Raw genomic sequence first — 19,875 nt, 5'->3', positions numbered from 1 at the left:
TGACTGTGCCTGTTTCACAGATGCGGACACTGAGGTCTAGAGGGCTGGTGTGCAGCAGAGCCAGATGAGTTCCTGGAATTCCTTTAGTTAGTAGGGAGACTTGAGTTTGGATGCTGGCAACCCAGGCAGAGGGAACAGGCCAGGTAAAGACACGGAGGTGGGACTCACAGTTTGTGGCTACGATGGGAGAAGGGCCTGGAAATCTGACCTCCTTGCTCTGTGGCCGGGATTGAAGGCTTCTCTGCCCTCTTTTCTCAGGTTCCCAATAAGGCTGCACAGAGGAACCCGCTGACTGTGGCAATGGACGGGGGCCCGGCGGTCTGCTGCCAGGACCCTCGGGCAGAGTTGGTGGAGCGAGTGGCAGCCATGGATGTGGCCCACTTGGAGGAGACGGATGGCAGCCCAGAGCCCACCAGGAACTGTGTGGACCCTTCACCACGGGCCAGAGCTGCCTCCGTGATCCCCGGCGGTACTTCAAGATGCCCCACTGCCCGGCCCAGCCTCTCGGCTAGGAAGTTCTCCCTGCAGGAGCGGCCAGCGGGGAGCTGCCTGGAGGCCCAGGCTGCACCTTACGCCACAGGGCCTGCCAGCCACATCTCCCCACGGGCATGGCGCAGGCCCACCATCGAGTCCCACCATGTGGCCATCTCGGACGCAGAGGTTGGTGGGGCAGAGCTAGGGGGTGCCCACGAGCTTTTCAGTAGTCCTCAGTGAAGACCCTTTGCTGTTCCTATCCCTGCCACACAGCTGTCTAGCCTTTGGTTTGCATACCCCCAGAGCTGAGGAGCTCACTACCTCACCACATGGTCTCTTCCCACCCAGGGGAGCTTCATCTGAGCCAGTTGCTGCCTCCTGTAAGTCTCACCATTCCCACCCCCAGTCCAGGCCTAGGAAATAGGTCCCTCCCTTATTCCCCCAAGAAGTCCTCTTAGAGATTTGAAGATAGACAGTGCGTCCTCCTGTCCCCCAAGTCTTCCCCAGCTTGAACCTTCCACCTCTAATCCTGCCTCTTAGAGTCTGCTCTGACTCAGGAGCTGCCAGCAGGCTTCCAGCCTCTGGGCTCCGTCCTTGCCACTTAGATCTGAAAGGGAACCCAAGTACTGAGCAATCTCCAGGCTTCAGAAGCTGAGCGTTTCACGCCTGAGCCAGGGCTCTGGTCTCCTGTCCCCAAGGCTCTCCTCATCTTTCTTGTCCATGCAGTCTCCTCATTCAGCTGCTTCTGGAAATACTCGCTCATAGGTTTCTCCCATCAGGGTCTCCCAGCCCCCAGCATCCAGGTAGGAATCAGTGCATTTTTCCACCACTTCCTAGGGAGCAAAGCATAGGCATGCTTCACCATTCATGTTTTCAAACATTCTCCAAGTCTTGTCACTTTTGGCTTCACTTTTGGCATTGGCACTACCTCACTTGCCTATGTAAGCTTGAAAGGTTGGTGAGACCCAGGGTCTGGGAGCAAGGGGCCTGGGGCCAGGATGGGGCCCTGGACGTGCTCCTGGAGTGGGAGCAGTGCTGCTTCTGGATCAAGCTTTACCTGATGTCCTCTCTCTTTCCCCCACCAGGACTGTGTGCAGCTGAACCAGTACAAGCTGCAGAGTGAGATTGGCAAGGTAGGCCTGGGGGCAGGCCAGGAGCAGTGGGAACTTGTCTGGGGGATTTGCGGAGGCAGCCTGTCCAGATCCTCTGCTTGGCAAAATCCCCTCTCCTCCTCTGGGAATGTGAGGCTGGGCCAAGAAGGTCCTAGCCTGGAAGTAAGGAAAGTTTTGTCCTCTATAGGAAACACCTGGGGTGGGGGGTGGGCGATGACTCCTGATTCCTGACTCCCCAGAGGTTTTTTTTTAATATAAATTTATTTATTTATTTGTTTTTGGCTGTGTTGGGTCTTCGTTGCTGTGCGCGGGCTTTCTCTAGTTGCGGTGAGCGGGGGCTACTCTTCGTCGTGGTGCACGGGCTTCTCATTGCGGTGGTTTCTCTTAATGTGGAACACGGGCTCTAGAGCACAGGCTAAGTAGTTGTGGCGCACGGGCTTAGTTGCTCCATGGCACGTGGGATCTTCCCAGACCAGCGCTCGAACCTGTGTCCCCTGCATTGGCAGGCGGATTCTTAAGCACTGCGCCACCAGGGAAGTCCCCTCCCCAGAGTTTTTGATGGAAGGGACTGGGGAAGGCATAGAGCTGTGTTGAGCCCGGCAGGGGCAGTGACCAGGGCATAGGAGCCCTCTCCCTGCCCGCCTGAAATTTATGCCCACTGGTGGCAGGGGTGGAGATGGGAAGCGGGGGGAGGGGGCTGGAGCTGTTCAGGCTCCCCTTCTCCTGGGCTAGTCCTGGGGGAGGCTGTCCTGTCCAGCGGGGGCTGACCTGTGCCTATCTGCAGGGTGCCTACGGCGTGGTGAGGCTGGCCTACAACGAAAGTGAAGACAGGCACTATGTGAGTCCGGGGATAGACTCACTATGTGAGTCTAGGGCCCCTCCAAGCTGGGCCCTAGGAGGCTGGGAGGGTGGGCAGAGGCTGTGCTAAGACAGAGGACAAGGCTGCCTATGAACAGAGTGAGCTCCCTCTAGTTGCTGCATGCAGGCTTTTTAGTTGTGGCGCGTGGGCTTCATTGCCCCGCGGCATGTGGGATCTTAGTTCTCTGACCAGGGATCGAACCCACGTCCCCTGCATCGGAAGGCAGATTCTTAACCACTGGACCACCAGGGAATTCTCGGGAATGAGCTTCTTGACCCTGGGGATATGCAAACAGTGGCTGGATGCCTCTAAGGGGAGAGCTCTAGAAAGGCTTGTTGGGGGGAAGAGGGGTGAGCCTAGGTTCAGATATGGCTCCCTCCTAACCCAGCATAACTGCAGCCAGTCCATATCCTCAGTGCCAGTGACAGATGCTCATGTGCCTTTCTGGACCTCAGTCCACATGTAACCAGCCTGTTCTAACCCCTGGTGGCTTCACACAAGTGACATGTCTGCCCCTCCCTCCTCAGGCAATGAAAGTTCTTTCCAAGAAGAAGTTACTGAAGCAGTATGGCTTTCCCCGTACGTATCTGTCTGTTCCTGGGCTTGGGAGCTCCTGGCCTGGGGGCAGAGGAGGAGGAGACCTCGGAGGCTAGTTTTTGTTAGGACTGGGGGTAGACAGGGAGAAAATGAGCAAAGGCCTGGTGGTGGGACTGTGCTTGGGGGTTTGAGGCCAAGGCCATGGTCTTGCAAGATTCTTGCTTGAGGCTGGTCGCAGGGCCGTGGTGAGGCCCAGCCTTCTGCAACTGGCTGGACTCCCCTTCCTGGTCACAGGTCGCCCTCCCCCTAGAGGGTCCCAGGCTGCCCAGGCAGGACCAGCCAAGCAGCTGCTGCCCCTGGAGCGGGTGTACCAGGAGATCGCCATCCTGAAGAAGCTGGACCATGTGAATGTGGTCAAGCTGATCGAGGTAGGTGGTGAGCCAGTGAGGCCTGTGGAGTAGCCTCTGGTGCAGGGGGCACTTGGCACGGACCCAGCGATCCCGCTGAGGGACATATGCCAAGGGCAGGGCCAGAATTGGGGTGGGGACTGCCGGGAGGCTTCTGGGGTCAGCTCAGGCTGGTCTGGGATGTTCTCAAGTTCTCATGGAGGGGGACGAGCTGCCCCAGAGGCAAGAAGTGAGCCCCCATCATGGCAGGAGGGGAAGAGGGGCTGGGTGCCATGTGGTGAACCCAGGTCGGGGCCAGCGATTTCTGAGGCCTCATCCGCCTGGTGCCTGCAGAGTTCCTGCTGCATCGTCCAGGGTGGCTGTGGAGCATACTAGGGGTCCTAGGGCTGGTGAGGATGAGACAGCCTGGGATGCCCACCCCATAACTCCCCAAGACTCACCCTCATGTGTGCTCCCTCTCACCAGGTCCTGGATGACCCAGCTGAGGACAATCTCTATTTGGGTGAGTGACCCAGCTCATCCCCAAAGCAGCTTACCCCGGTGGGTCTGAGTGCTCCCCGGAGACACACTTGACGTTTAGATGGGCTGTGTGCAACGCACTGACCTCCTGGGGGCAGGGAGGAAACACATGTTCTCAAGGCCCAGATTCTCTTGCCCAGCCCTGCTGAGCCAGGCTCAGAATATCCAGTTAGATTCAACAAATATTCCCAAGTCCCCCCACTCCACTGATTGGAGAGATGGTGGATCAGATAGATACAGGAAGTAGGCTATGTGATGTGGGTTCCCAGACCCTATCTGATAACTCTGTGCCTCAGTTTCCTCACCTGTAAAATGGGGATAATAATGGTATCTACCTCATAGTGTTGATTATATACAAGACACATTAGCTATTATTAGTAATAGTATGCTGTTGTTATTACTTAAGGCCTTGGTGCTCGATTCAGGGCTGGGCTTAGCAGCTCTCAGGGAATGGCCAGAAGGAACACTGGCTTAGGAATCAGAGGCCAAGTCTTTAGCCTCCACTCCCTCTCCTACCTGCCTATCTGCTATGACCTGTAGGAAAATTCCTGCCCCTTCTCTGAGGTTCAATTTCCCCCCTATAAAAGGGGTCCATGTTGATGGTCCTCACTCGGCACCTGGGAATCTAGTGAGGCAGGTCCATAGTCGACCCACGCTCATTTACTTCCTCTGATACCCTGGGACCCCTGTCCTATCCCTCCCTCAAGTATGCCTGGATGCCTGCCCCCTCTCCCACCCTCCAGAACAGGGAGGAACCTTGGCATCGGCTGTTTTTTCAGCCTGGCTGCACCTTACCTACTCTTCTTTTCTTCTCTTTTCTTTCAGTGTTTGACCTCCTGAGAAAGGGGTGAGTTCCCCATCCCGATCAGGCAGGTCAAGTCTTCCTTTCCTTCCCTGTATCCCTAGTCCTGGGGTCAGCTACTCTAGCAAAAAAAAGAGGTCCAGCCTCTGTCCTTAGGGAGCTGTGGTCTGGGTTGGGGAGTGGGGGCAGAACGAGAGACCAAGAGGATGATTCTTTGAAGGCCGGTGGGGTCAGTGAGACTGGAATAGCCAGGGAGGCCTCAGGAAGAGGGGGTGGGTTTTGAGCCAGGACTTGAAGAACTGGAAAGAAGATTTTGATGGAGAAGAGAGAGAAGAAAGGAATATTTCTCCAGCCAAAGTATAGAGATGGAACTCAACTCTCATCTGTATTCAAATCACAAAGAGTTCTTTCAGTTTTACAAGTTTGTGAGTTGGGTGGCTGGGATGCCATTCACTCCCATTTACAAGAAGGGAAGCTGAGGTTCAGAGAGGGTAAGTGGCTTGCCCAAAGTCACACAGCAAGTCACTGATGAAATCTAGGGTTGTAACTCATGTTTGCCTTGTCTGACCTTCTCAGGGTATGTGAAGAACAGCAGACATGCAGTAAAGGGCACGGGGCTGGGTGGACTGGGGGCCCTCACTGCCAAGGCCTGAATACAGGCTGTGACTTGTCTCTCTGCCTGGGAGGCTACCTAAAGACCAATTTGGGGAAGGGGCAGGGAGTGATGTCCTTTTAAGACTCAGGGGCTTTCAGCATTTTTGACCTCCATTCAAAGTAAAAAATACAAGTTTTACATTGCCATCCATATCTGTAATTGAAACCAAAGTTTTATAAAACAGTGTATTACATGTGATATACTCTGATATATTCTACTTCATTAGGAAAAAAAAAAAAAAAAAGCAGTAGGCATCCACTAAATTGATTTCATGAACTTCTTGGTCCTGGACCTACAGTTTGAAAACACTGCTGTAAATGGCATCTTCACAACTGTTTGATTATAGATAATTAAGTACTTAGAAGAAGGAATACCAAGCCAATCAGAAATTAAGATAAAGCTAATTTGAAATTGTAGTGATTGAAAAGGGATATTTGCGTCTATGCGTGTTTTCAAATTTTCATTATATGGGAGAAGAAGCTACTATCTGGGGTTTTAGGGACACGTTCGAGCATAGAGGGCTCCCAAAAGGTCCTGAGGGGTCTGTACGGCCCAGTCCCTGTTCGCCTCCACCTGACATCTGCCTTTACTCATCCTGATTCCGGCGAAACATCCCTCCTCCCCGCCCCCCCCATAGGCCGGTCATGGAAGTGCCCTGCGACAAGCCCTTCCCCGAGGAGCAAGCTCGTCTCTACCTGAGGGACATCATCCTGGGTCTTGAGTACTGTGAGTAAGGGGCTGCCTGCCCCCCTGAGGCTGGAGACCCGGGGGGAGTGGAGGGGACACAAGAGGAGACGGAGCCCAGGCTGAGCAGACTCTGAGCAGTTCCTGTCAGTCAGTGCTGATCTACCAATCATCTTTAGTTGGGGGTGGGGAAATGGGCCTGTGGGCGGGGCCGAAACTTCCTGAACAGGTAGGGTGGCGGCAGACCTCACTGGGCATGCGCCGGGTCCTTCTCGGCGCCCGGTCGTCACCGCGTCGGCCAGCGCCTCGGACGTTCAGCGTGTATCTCACCTCCGCTGAATTCTTAGCCAAGCTTAGCCTCTCCACTGGGCCTCAAGAGCTGTGGGAAGGAATTTATGTCCAGCGGCTCGAGGAGGAGTCTGTCCTGGTATGGGGCCAGTGGGTGGTAGCAGAGTGCGTTTACTGTGAGGGGCCCTAAGGTGATGAGAGCTCAGAAGGGAGAATGTTCGTTTAGCCTCTATCTGTGGAACTCATTTATTCATTCATTTATCCATTTACGAGTACCTACTAAGTGCCAGCTGGGGGCGTGTAGATGCCAAAGACCCAGAAGTGATCTCAAGGATCTCGCAGCCTAGTGGGAGGGACGGGAACCTAAGCAGTGCCTGCCAAGACTGGGGAGGCACAGGGGCTGTCCGAGCACTAAGGGACCAGGGGTGGCTTCCTGGAGGAGGCCACTTATGAGTAGGGTCCTGAAAGATGAGTAGGAGTTCGTTGGCTAGTTTGAGGCATGGTGGGAGGGAGTACACCAGGCGGAGAGAACTGCATGACAGCGGCACGGAGGGGAGTACTATTTGAGACTGGGGAGAAGTTCAATTTGGTTAAGTCCAACCTGGGAGCCAGGAATAGGGAAAGATGATGCTGTAAACACTGTCCAGGCTGCACTGCGAGGGCTGGGAATGCCTCCATAGAGGACTTTCATGACTTTATCCTGTCAGCCTTGTGAGCCCCTGAGGGCTTTGAGCGGGGGAGGGGAGTGACAGGATTTGTGTCTTGGAAAGCTCTGTCTGGCAGCGTATGGTGGCTGGATGGAGGACAAGAGGCCACCAGCTGGTCAGGGAGGAGGCTGGTTCTACAGCCCAACTGACAGATGGTGAGGCCTGGATTAGGGCAGCGGCAGCGGGGAGCAAATGTGAACGAGGTGAGGTGCGCAGCAGTGGGTGACTAACTGGTCATGGGGAGAAGAGGGCCCGCAGGCACCTAGGGTTCTGGCCTGGTTTGGGGAGTGGGGCACAGGCCATCCCTCTGAAATCTCAGCTTGGTTTATCAGAAGCATATTCTCTCCCTAGGGGAACAGGTGAGGACCAGCTGAGGTTTGACCTGCAGTGAATGTCTTTATCTCATCTGAGCCACTCCAGTGCCTTCATTTTAATGATGTCTTTGTACCTATGGGGAAACTGAGGCACAGAGAGGGAAGGGCTTTGCAGAAAGTCCCTAACAAGGGCCTAGAGGTGTGAGAAGGGGGGCACTTCACCCTGGTGTGGTCGGCAGCAGACACAACCCTGTACCAACTTGGCTTCCGCCCACTTCTTGTCCCGGGCCTGTTGTCTCCCATCCTCTCTCCTTGCAAAAAAAAAAAAAAAAAAAAAAAACAGAAAAAAACAAGCTAATCCCATCTGGCTCTTGGGTAAAGCCTCATCAGGACCCAGCTAACCATGATGAAGGGCTTTCTGGAGTGAACTGGTCAGCAGCAGGGACTGGACAGGCAGACAAATGGTGGCACCCGGTGCTGAAGACCCGCCTTCTGACTCTGGCCCCCAGAAGGGAGAGCTGAGGCTGCCCGGGGAAGGCCCTGTGGTCGGGGAGGCTCAGGCCTGATTCTTACAGACGGGGCAAGTGAAGCCACGCAGGTAGGAGAAGCAGTCGCATCTAGAATATATCTCAGAGGTCCAGTCCATAGAACTTGCTGATGCATTGGATGTGGGGTCTGAAGGAGAGAGGAGTTGAGGCTTTTGGCCTGAGCAGCTGATAATATGGCCATTAACTAAATGGGAAAGACTAGAAGAGGAGCAGAGCTTTTCTGTTCTGTTTGTTTGGTGGTGCTGTGTGTGTGTGTGTTTAGGCGGGGCGGGGGTTGCAGACAAGAGAAGTCAAGTTCTCAATTAAATATGTGATTGACAAATACTGAGGTGTATGTTGAGATGTCTGTGGGATATCCATGTGGATAAAGAGCTGGGAGTTCAAGGGCGATGCCAGGGTTTGTGATAAGAATCTGAGCCCACTTTCCATGGTCCAATACACAGCCTCCTGAGCGTCTGTGTTCTGATGGGTGTGTGTCAAATGCTTTGTGTGTACCTGGCACATAGGAGGCAGTCGCTATGGGGCCATGGGTCCTGTTGTTATTAATATATGATGTTCACTCCCTCTGCCCCCAGCCTTCCTCTCCTTCTCCTTCCCCCTCCCCTTCCCTCCTTCCCATTCCATTCCCTCCTCTCCAACACCCTGGGGTCTGTTGGTCCAGGGGAACGTATTTGTTGAGCAGGGAGCCCATAAGTGGATGGCTGTGGGATGAGGTCAGTGCCTTTTCTCTGCTGGGACATTGCTGGTCATCTCAGCCTGAGCTGCCCGTCTCTTCCCGGCAGTCCCAAGGCCTGGGGTGCCCTCCCTCTCCAAAACCTCATCAGCCCAGAGTCCCTAGGGCTGAGGTGATACCTCTGCAGGATACGCCACAATCCCACCCTCAGTCCGAGGAACAGGGACAGCTGTGACAGGCTGGGTGCGGGGGATGGAACTGGGGAAAGATTTTGATGGGCTTCAAGCCTGTAGACAACACTCACATGGGAGGGCCAGGGATGGCCTACGGAGGACCCCTTCCCCCAGTTTCCTCTGACGTCCACCCTCAGTGGCAGATGCCTTGATTGCCATGGAGAGAGCACTGGTCTTGGGGTCCAAAGATTCCTAAGAGTCCAGTCCCGGCTCTGTTACTAACAGCCTAGGTTAGTGTCTTCACTGCATAGCTGAGCAGGGGGCCCTAGATCCTCAAGAGATGAATGTGTGCAGGGGACAGGAAGTCCCCGCTCCTTCTCTCCTGGAGTCTGAGGCAGCCTCCACGGCCAGGCAAGAGCAGGTGGGGGGGTCTGGGCGGCAGGGCCCCAGGCCAGCGCTCGAGCTGCCTCTCTCTGCAGTGCACTACCAGAAGATCATCCACAGGGACATCAAGCCATCCAACCTGCTCCTGGGGGACGACGGGCACGTGAAGATCGCCGACTTCGGCGTCAGCAACCAGTTTGAGGGGAACGACGCTCGGCTGTCCAGCACGGCCGGGACCCCAGCGTTCATGGCCCCCGAGGCCATCTCTGAGTCCGGCCAGAGCTTCAGTGGGAAGGTGGCTCCCAGGACCCGGGCTGGGTTGGGGTTCAGGTGGAGGGGTGGGGGTACGTGCCACGGGGTCCCATTTCCAACCTGAGGGTGCCAGGGTCCTCATGTCTCAGGAGGGACCGAACATGGTCCCCTCCGTCATGTTTGCCTCCTTCTGGAGTCCGACAAACTCGCCGAACTTGGGCCTCCTCTCGTCCTCCAGCAAAACGGCCCCAAGTCTTCCCTGCAGATACTTCCCGCCAGCTGCTCTGTGCTGAGTTCTGGGCTGGGCTGTGGAACACACGGAGCCTGGATGGCCCAGCTCCCTGCCCTTCTGGTCATGGTGCAAGGGCAGGAGAGCTCGTGTCTGGGGGGACATCAGAGCTTCCCCTGACTTCTTGGATATGCCAGCCTTTGAACTAGGCCTTGAAGAATGGGGAGAATTTGAGCCCAGAGAACATACAAGGGAACTGAGGGGCACAGCGGGGCTTGGACAGAGTTTAAAGGGTCTGGAAGTCCTAAGGGTCTGGGCTTTGTCCTAAGTGACAGAGGCAGTGGCAAAGGTTTCTGAGCAGGGACTGTGGTTCTGTGTGTCCCCCGGCACATACTGCTCTACCCTGTGAAGTACTGGCTGCCCCACTGTGGTTCTGCCATGGAGGAAATGGTCGAGAGGCACTTGGACACGTGTGTGAGTGTGGAGCTCGGGAGACGGCTGTAGACAGAGATTTTTTTTAACTTTTAATTTTGATATAATTCCAAATTTACAGAAAAATTGCAAGAATAATACAAAAAACTCCCCTATATCTTTTATTCAGATTCACCAATTATTGACATTTTGTCCCATTTACCTTTTCACTGTCTCTCCATATATTTATAGAAGTTGGAGACATTATGCCCCTTTATCACTAAATGCTTCTGGAGGTATTTTCTGAGAACAAGGACATTCTCTTACATAACCTCAGTACAGTTATCAAAGTTAGGACATTTATCATCGATAAAAGACTGTTATCTAATCGACCTTGTTCAGATTTCATGGGTTGTCCCCATACAGTCCTTTAATGCCTTTTCTTTTTCTGGTCCGGGATCTGATTCAGGGTCAGTCACTGCATTCACTTGTCACATCTCTTTGGGGTCCTTTAATCTGGAAAAGTGGCTTGACCTTGACATTTTTGAAGAGAACAGGCCTGTTATTTTGTAGAATGATGTCAGTTTGCATTTGTCTGGTGTTCCCTGATCGGATTCAGATGAGGCATCTGTGGCAGGAATACGTAGGCAGAGATTTGAGAATCATTCACATAAGAGAGAAAGTGGATACCAGGAGAGGAGGTGGGGTTCCAGAGGAGGACCTTGTAGAGAGAGGGCACATTCAAGGGTGCAGGGAAGCCCCAAGGGGCTGTGGAGGTAGCTGAGGGCCAGGGGCTGTTCTGGTGTCAGAAAGAAGGTGGATGGTGGCTTTTCCAGTGGATCATCAGGAAGAGGGATGACTTCTCGAAGCCAGAGCTGGTTTAGCGAGTACAAGTTCAACATATACTGTCGTTTCTGGGGTGCATCTGTGTCGTGCGTACAGCAAATGCGACCCTGTAGATAAAGGGGGTTTTGTACCTGTTGAGTTGGAAACATGTCTGGTTTGGGCCCATTCCAAGGAGACTTGGAAACCCTTGACAGCAAGGGCCCTGGTCTGGCTGTCCCTGTGTCCGCAGTGCTCAGCACAGGGTCCAGCATGGAACAGGGGCCTGGGAGTGTTTGTTGAGTGAATACATGACTGAAGAAGGAGGTTCCCCACTTGCCCTCTCCCATGGCCCACTGAAGCTGGGTGACCAAGGGGTGTCAGTTCCTTTTGGGGGACTGATATGAGCTGTTTCTTTCTAGGCCTTGGACGTGTGGGCCACAGGGATCACGCTGTACTGCTTTGTCTACGGGAAGGTGAGTGCTGGGTGGGCTGGCAGAGGTGGGGCAGCCCTGGCACCATGGGCTGGGCACCATGGGTCAGGATGCATGACAGATGCAGGCCCTGCCTTTGTGTCCTTAAGTAAAGTGACTTTTGAAAGAGCCCACCCAGCTCAGAGAAGACGGAAGGAAAAGGGACTTTTCTGTTCTCCTCTTGTCCCCTTGGGGGGATGGATTCATGTGCAGGAGTCCTGGGACAGCAGACATCCCAAGGGAGGTGTAGATGGTGCCATTCATTCATTCACATATTCACTCACTCATTCATTCATTCAACAAATTGTCCTTGACCTCTGCTCTGGGTCAGGCCGGACACCCAACCTTGATGTGCCGAGATCCCCGTCTGCACGCGCTCCCACTCCAGGGACCGTGCTGAGGCACAGGGGGGAATCTCAGGGAACATGCTCCCAAACTTCAGGCCCTGGCAGTGCAGGCCTTGCTGCGAGTGGTTGTCATGCACTCATTCGTTCAGTCCACATTTGTTGAGCATCTCCTGTGGGCTAGGACCTGCACAAGTTAGACGAGGTCCCCCCCAGCTCACGAGGAGCCCGGAGCTGCCCCCAGCGAGCTGAGGTGCTGGGCACCGCATCCTTTGTCTCTCCCCACCGCAGTGCCCTTTCATCGATGATTTCATCCTGGCCCTGCACCGCAAGATCAAGAATGAGGCCATCGTGTTCCCGGAGGAGTGAGTTGTCCACCACGGGCCCCGCCCACCCCCAGGGAGGCGTGTCTGGGTTTTAGCAGAGCTTTTGTCCTTTCCGGGCCCCACCCCAGCCTGCAGATCTGGAGGTTGGGGTGCTGCTCCCTGGGAGCAAATGGAGGGACATATGAGCGGGGTCTCAGACATCTGGGTTGCATCTCATTGAACAGATGGGAACTCTGAGGCTGGGAGTGGGGCAGGGATGACCCCAGGTCACACATTCATCCTGCTTCTTCACTGAAGGCCTCCAGGAGGTCAGTGACATCAACCCCATGCAGACCCTGCACCCGCGGGGAACCTCCACCTTCTCCACACGGGGTGGGGGGGCTTCACGATGCCAGTGCACTACCCCGTTTCACAGATGGAAAAGTGGAGGCTCAGTGGGTCTGGGATTTGAAGTCACTCCCTCCCCCTTGCCCCTTCCTTTGTGACTGAGGTCTCTGAGCCCAGAAGGACTGTTTGGAGAGGCCTCCCCACCCATCCACGGTTCTCCCAATTATGATGTCAGCTACCATGGCAGCCAGCCTGAGTCCCCTAGCGCCTCACTTTTCAGGGCCCTTTTACCATCTGCACAGAGTGCCCAGGTCAGAAACCACCCTGGGAGTTGTCCTCGGGGTCCCTGCCCCTCGCACCAACTTCCTGTTTGGCCCCAAGCCGTGCTCAGTCCACCTCTTTTTTTTTTTTTTTTGGTGGTACGCGGGCCTCTCACTGTTGTGGCCTCTCCCGTTGCGGAGCACAGGCTCCGGATGCGCAGGCTCAGCGGCTATGGCTCACGGGCCCAGCCGCTCCACGGCATGTGGGATCTTCCCGGACCGGGGCACGAACCCGCGTCCCCTGCATCGGCAGGCGGACTCTCAACCACTGCGCCACCAGGGAAGCCCTCAGTCCACCTCTTACATTTCTCTCGGTTCCGTTGCCAACGGCACCCCCTGCCTAGTTCAGGCCTCTGCCTTGTCCAGCTACTGCAGTCAGGCCAGAGTGACCCTGATGAAGCGCGACAGATCTCACCACGCCGCCTGCTGAAAGTTTTTCCAAGGCTTCCTTCCCAAAGCCCACAGGAAGAGGCACGCCCTGGCCCGGGCATTCAAGGACCCCTGGGTCCCCCCACCTGTTCACCTGCCGCCAGCTCCCCGCTCCCTGCCGCCATCCCTACGGCAGTGGCTTCCTCCCCTTTCCCGTGACTGCTTGTCTCCCAGCCTTCCCACCCCCCCACCTCCAACCCCCCGCGGTATATCCTTCTCCCCAGCCCAGGAATTTGAAAAGGGATTAAGTATCTAGGACAGCAGAGGGAGCCAAGGTCATAGCCCTGAGAGTAGGTTCCTTCTCCCAAGAATTTAAGTAGCAACAAAGCCTGAAGTTTAAGCAGAGACAGTCGAAGCTGATGCAGGGCTGAGTCCTGCTCTCCTCCCCCTGAGTCTCACCCCTGCCCTCCCTCTTCTGGGTGGCGGTGAGCCTCGGTTTCCTCCTCTGTCAAATGGTATCTTCCCTGGCCGCCTCCCAGGCGGAGGAGAAGATAAGATAGTGAGTGGGGGCGAAGGCCTCTTGGAGGTCCCATAAAATGACTCTTCTCGCATTATCCTTGCCACCTCTGCCTCCCAGGGGGTGTCCAGCACCCATGGGACCCCGTTTATGTCTGTGACCTCTGCCCCCTGAGGGAGAATGCTTTACTTCGTACTCAGGGGAGAAGGATATCCATACGCTTGTTCTGGAGATCTCTCCTTCCACCCTGGTGCCTTTGGGGGTGTCCCTCCCGCTCTCTGAGAAGGGGGGTCGGCGGTGTCTCTGCCCTGGCGTGCACTGATCAGGGAAGCCTGGAGCAGGGTGGAATGCAGAGGTGGGAAGCAAAGGACCATCAGCTGTCTCTCCCTCGTCTCCTTCCTTCCCCTTCTTTAGGCCAAAGGTCAGCGAAGAGCTCAAGGACTTAATCCTGAAGATGCTAGACAAGAACCCTGAAACAAGAATTGGGGTGCCAGACATCAAGGTTGGGAAACCAGAGGTGCTGGGCTGGGCTGGGCCACAGAAAACAGGCCTCAGTTTCCCCTTCTGGGGAGCCTTACACTGGGGACATCTGTGTATTGGGTTGGGGTTTGGGGTTTTGGGCTTTGGACCCTCAAGGCGACTGCTGGTGGGATGCCTGGGTCCCTCGCTTGCCGATGTCTGTCGCCTGTGGCCCTGACCCTCCCTGCCCTCTGCTCTGCAGTCGCATCCCTGGGTGACCAAGAATGGGGAGGAGCCCCTTCCCTCGGAGGAGGAGCATTGCACCGTGGTAGAGGTGACGGAGGAGGAGGTGAAGAACTCAGTCAGGCTCATCCCCAGCTGGACCACAGTGGTAAGAGGATGGGGGGGGAGGCACCGACTCCTGGGAGGGCCTGGGGGGTGGGCGTGGCTGCCACCTGAGACTAGCTCTGTGCTGGGCCCTGTGGGGGGCAGAGGGCTTCCTGGTTGGCCAGCCCCGATGCTGGGCCCTTGAGGCCACTGTTCCGCTAGAGGCCCACAGGAACAAGGTCACATTATTCAGCCTCGTGGTGGGGAGACCAGGAGGTGTGGTGAGGAGAGCGCATGGTTTAAATATACTGCCCTCACTGAGTGTCCACATTCACCACGACCGGAGAAGCATTTCCTTCCTTCCTTCCTCCCTCCTTCCCTCCCTCCCTTTCTTCCTTCCTAACGTTTATTGAGCTTCTGCTATCTTCCAGGCACTGGACTAGGTGCCAAGGACGTGAGAGGGAAAAGGCCTAGCATGCCTTTGATTTGGAGACATGGTCCCGGGGCCCCCGCGTGTCAGGCAGACACTGCCCGTGTGCTCCCTCCGCTTTCCTCTCATGTTTCAGCTTTTCGCATCCTCCTCTGGACAGCTCCCACGTTAACAGTTGGGAGTTATTAACGTAGCCCCTCATGGCCATCTGGTTTTTTTTGTGGGGGGACACTGAGAGCCATGGCTTGCCCTGCGCTGAGGTTTCACAGTGAGTCGGGGTGAGCACAAGGCCGGGAGAGCGAGCTGGGGCCCGTGCCTGGCATGGGGTCTGGCCTGTGCACTTCATGCCTCCCTACTGGGTCCAGTAGGGCCAGCGGGCTAAAATCCTGTGCTCTACAGAGCTCCAGGGCTGTATGGGGTCCCTGGAATTGTCAGCTCCCATAGGGTCCCTACTGCCACTTCCCTGGTCTTAACCACCATACTCTCTTTTCTAAACCACTGGACTCGCCTCCCAGGTTGTCCCCCTGCCCTTCCTCCACCCTTGCCCCCACTACAGTTAACACTCAACTCAGCAGCCAGGGTGGTCCAGGGACCCGGTCATGTCCCTTCTCAGCTCAGACCCTGCTCACTCAGGCCTCCGTGTTGCTCAGAGTAAGAGCCACACACCTGACTGCCTGGCAGACCCTGCACGGCCTGCCTGCCCCCATTTCCCCTGCCCACCTCCTCTCCTCCCTGCATTCACTCCAACCACATGCCACGGAAGCTGCCGCCCCAGTGCCTTTGAAATCCCTTCCCTCCGCCTGGGGTCCTCTGGCCCAGATGTCCACAGGGCCGCTTCCTCATCCCTCCAGGTCTTCACTCCACAGTCACCTTCTCAGTGAGAAGTGAGTGAACCTTCCCAGCCCCTTATTGAAAATTCCAACCTCCTCTTTGTCATACCTTATCCCCCTTCCTTGTTTTATTTTTTCCTCCTGAGCCCTTACCACTAACTAACATACATTCTACTGATCTGTCTTATTTATTGCCTGTCCCTGCAACTAGAATATAAACTCTATAGGGCAAGAATTTTTGTCTCGTTGTGGTCCCTGTGCCTCGAATAGTGTCTGGCATATGTAGGTGCTCAATAAATACTTTCTGTTGGAAGGAAGAAGGAAGGAGGGAAGAAGTAAAGGCGCCCCGATGCTATGCTGGTGTGTGAGAATTTGCGTGCGTGTGGGCAGGAGGATGGAGCTGTCCTTGTAGCGGGAGGAGGGACAGTCAGAGAGCTAGGGCACAGCAGCCTGTCCCCTCCTGGCATCCCCCCAGGCCACTGCTCAGCTCCTCTCTGGCCCCTGGGACAGCCTCTTCTCGACTCCATCCTTCCTGTGTAGCCAGAAGGCATTTCCTAATTGCACTCCCCGTGCCCTCAGCCTCGCATTCCAGACCCTTCCTGGTCTGCTCCTGGCCTCTGTGCCCGCCACGCACCAGATGCACCGGGCTCCTCGCCATTCCCAGAATTCACCCTCAACCAGCTCCCCTCCGTGCTCTTGCCATTTCTTCTGCTTGGGATGCGCTTCCTTGCTCTGCCCAAAGAAAGGGAGCTTCAGCAGGGCCCACCCAGCAGCCTCCCCGTCCGGGAGTCAGGGTGGAGGCTGCCAGTGCGTCTGGGAACCCGGGGGCCTGTGTTCCTCACGCTGATGTGTCTTCCCCAGATCCTGGTTAAGTCCATGCTGAGAAAGCGTTCCTTTGGGAACCCGTTTGAGCCCCAGGCGCGGAGGGAAGAGCGATCCATGTCTGCCCCGGGAAGCTTATTGTCGTAAGTACTGGTGGGCTGAGGCCTGCAGGGTGCTCCCTGCGGTGGGGTGAGGACTGGCACCCCTCCCCTCACTCTCAGCGTCACCAGGCTGTGCAGGCTGAGCCCGGAGCCTGGGGAGTCGGCCAGGCCTCAGAGCAGGGCCCTGTCTGCACCTCTGTTCTCAGCCCACGGCAGCCTAGTCGAGGTTTACAGGCAGACCTCTTTGTAGAAGGTTGGTTTGTGTGTGGAGGGAGGGACACTTCTGCTGACTCTTCCTGGTCCGGGGGCGGGGTGGGTCAGCTGCCTTCCTGAGTGGCCTGTGCTATACATCCGGCCATTGCCAAGGCCGTGCACCCAGTCAGCACTTCGTAAATGCTTGTTCAGCGAGTAAGGACAGGCAGACTGGTGACGACGATGCTGGGCCAGGGAAGAGGAACCCCCAGGGCTGCCGGCTCCCGCCTCAGAGCCCGGCAGGTACAGTCGCCACCTCCTGGGGGAGGGCAGAAAAGCAGTTCCCCAGACCTCCGTGAGCCTTGCCCTCAGCGTTTCCGCCTCCTTCCACTGAAATAAAAGTCTGGGATGCTGACAAGGCCTGCTGGAGTTTGTGCACAGACCTGCAGAGAGAAAACAGTAAGGGGGTCCTGGGCCAGAATGTGGTCCTGGGACTTGGGTCGCCTTCCTCTAGCCTGCGAAGGGAGCTGCGGGACAGAGGGGCTGTGCCAGCCAGCCCGCTCTGCGGAGGAGATGTGCTCCCCTGGGAGGTGAGCGGCGGCTGCCGTCCAGGTACGTCGGCCTCTGGGGAAGGAGCAGTTTCACTTGTGCTGTCCGGGGGCCCAGATGTGGGTTTCGTCTGTGTGAGACCACCCTCTTCAGACGTACGGGGTCCCATCATAGTGGACAAGCTGGTGTCTGCTCCCTGCCAGAGGTTGCTTGCACCCAGGGAGGTCCACGTACCAACCTCTTGCCCTCCTCTTGACAGACTCCCTGGCCTCAGTGGGGTGAGCTCTGGGGCCTGGGAGAGGCCTCGACTGTCCAAAGCTTACTTCCTGTTCCCTGTCTCTTCTGTGAGGTGGCCAGTCCTAGGGAAGGGGTTCCCTGGGCTCTTTTAGATCTGCAGGCTGCGATGCTGGAATTGGGCATAGTGTAGGGGACCACATATTCTGCGTCCAAATGGAGCCACTCTTGAGAGCGAAAGAGGAAGCTATTACTAACTATGCCGGGGACAACAGGCAGAACTAGGACCATGAGGCGCAAACCTGGACGTCTGGTCTCCAGCTCAGTGTTTGTGACTAGGCGCCCCCTAGTGGTGGTTCGGGCCAGTCACAGGCCAGGGACGCATCCACGCAGGGCACAGGGCTGGGCATGAAGAGTACACCTGAGCGAGGCAATCGTCCTTTCGTGGACATGTTAATGGGGAGACAGGTCAGTTCCTTCATCTGGACTGTGAAGGGATTGGGCTTAACACTTCCCAGCTGTAACATTCTATAGTTCTGTGACTCAAGTTTAATTTTGAAAAGCAGGTTTTACCTCGTCAGAGTCCCAACATTTGTCCTTGATTGTCTCTGTTTTTTATGCTTCGGGATAATTGTTGAAACTCTACAGTAGATTTAAATGAGATTGATCCTTTTTAAAGGTATCAAAATCCACTCATTGATCATGTTTTAAAAAAAAAGGTCTTAGGGGAAAAAAGCAGATACAGGAATCTACTGAATATGTGACAGAATCCTGAGACCGATAGGTAGAATCTGTCCTGTGAACAAAGAAACGAAAATGCAAAACCAAAGCCCTTCGACCCAGGACCATGGGGGCTGATCTAGGCCAACCTAGAAGGCCTGTGACCCGGCTGGTCCTTGAGGGTGCAGGGAAGTCAGCTCAGGAAGGTCAGATCTGGAGAGGCTCCGGAAGCCTGGCTGGGAAATCTAGACTTGGTCTCCAGGCAGTAGGGAGCCACGGAGGGTTGTGGGCTGAGACTGGGGTGAGGAAACCAGCAAGGGACCACAATGCAGGAGAGTGAGACTGAGACGAGCTTAGAAAGGAGGTGAGGGGGGATTTGAGAGGTATGGATATAAATGCCTGTGAGTGTGTGTGAGTGTCCTCGTGCATGCAATGTTCTGACCCCTGAGGTCCCTCTGCCTCTGGTGTCCCCTGAACAGGAAGGATAGGTGTGGTGAAGGAGGCAAAAGCCCGGAGCTCCCCGGCGTCCAAGAAGATGAGGCTGCGTCCTGAGCCCCTGCATGCGCCCAGGGCCGCCCGGCAGCACGCTCATCCTGCGCCTCCAAAGGCCCACGGCCCTCACGCCAACAGCCGCCCCTGCGGGCAGGGGGCTGGGGACTGTGGCCCCTCTCCCGGCCCTCCTCCCCTGTCGTGCTGCATGACCTCCACAAGTGCGTGTCCAGGGACAGGATCAGAATGTGTGTCACCTGGGGTTTGGGGGGGGTAGGGCTCCCACAAAGCCTTTTGTTTCGTCCTGACTCTCCCTGGCGGGACCCATTCTTTGGGGAAGCTGGGTGCCCGTGGTGCCTTAGAAACCTCACCGGCTGGTTGGCAAGGCCCAGGGGCAGGAGGCAGGAAACCAAGATGACAGGAGGAAGCCTCGTTTGCTACCACTGCAGAGGCCGGGTGGGCGTGGCTCAGCTGCCACCTGCACAAGGAGGGGTGTACCCTGCCCTCCTCAGGGGGGCGCTGCCAGAGCTCTTGTCTACTGAGAACACTGACGTGGAGGCTCTGAGCCCTTGGTGGGTGTTCCTGGGCCTCACGGGGGCGGGGGCCAGTATTGGAGAATCCAGGTTCCTCTCTCGTTATCTTTTTTTTGGTAACTTGATGGGGGAGGTAGGTGCAAAGCTCTGCCTGGGAACACGTATCGAGCTTTCCTCCAGCTTTGGGTGGTTCCCAGCGTACCCACCATCACTTGGCAGCCAAGTGGATTGGACTGGCCTTCCCGGATTGTGTTTCACACTCTGGAGGATGGGCTAAGTGAGGCTTTGAGCAGAGGCCCGAACCAGGAACACCGGCCTTCCCTGCCCGCCTCCCTCCCTCCCCCCGTGGCTCCCCAGAGCCCTGGCTGCCAGAGATACCAGGGCTGACATGGACCGAGGGCCCTGGACTCACAGGGCTGTGACTTTGCAGATGCTGGAGTAACTGAAATCTAGTCTGCGCTCCAGCACCGGCCTCCCCATCTGGTCCTGGAAGCTGCCCTCGCGTTCCAATGATGAAGGACCAAGTGCCCAGGTTGGAAGCCTCGCTAGAGCTGGAACCCTGGTGGGGTGTGCGCGCTGGCAGGTGGCCACGGAGAGGTGGGCCTTCTGTCGCTGGCTCACCCCAGAACAGTTGTCATCCCACCTGCTCAGAGCTGGAGCCGA

The 19,875-nt window shown here is 56.1% G+C and overlaps 1 protein-coding gene across 2 annotated transcripts; it reads left to right on the top strand.

Moving 5' to 3' along the window:
- Positions 1–285: 285 nt before the first annotated feature.
- CAMKK1 (calcium/calmodulin dependent protein kinase kinase 1) lies at positions 286–18,742 on the top strand (the record flags this gene model as incomplete). Of its 2 annotated transcripts, none has more annotated exons than XM_082861559.1 (15): positions 286–660; positions 1,560–1,607; positions 2,371–2,424; positions 2,973–3,024; positions 3,277–3,410; positions 3,855–3,891; positions 4,734–4,755; positions 6,003–6,091; positions 9,232–9,431; positions 11,273–11,326; positions 11,959–12,032; positions 13,941–14,028; positions 14,248–14,376; positions 16,434–16,537; positions 18,670–18,742. In XM_082861559.1, exons 1-15 carry the CDS (start codon positions 301–303, stop codon positions 18,740–18,742), a joined length of 1,518 nt encoding a protein of 505 aa, XP_082717685.1. In that variant the 5' UTR covers positions 286–300. The 2 variants fall into 2 exon arrangements, with proteins under 2 accessions (XP_082717685.1, XP_082717686.1); XM_082861560.1 differs by having other exon boundaries at positions 18,640–18,742.
- Positions 18,743–19,875: the final 1,133 nt, after the last annotated feature.

The sequence above is a fragment of the Leucopleurus acutus genome (genome assembly GCF_964270905.1).
Source record: "Leucopleurus acutus genome assembly, chromosome: 19".
In the NCBI taxonomy this organism is placed as follows: domain Eukaryota; kingdom Metazoa; phylum Chordata; class Mammalia; order Artiodactyla; family Delphinidae; genus Leucopleurus; species Leucopleurus acutus.
Note: the sequence above shows the minus strand (reverse complement) of the source record. Positions and strands in the feature narration are given on the sequence as shown.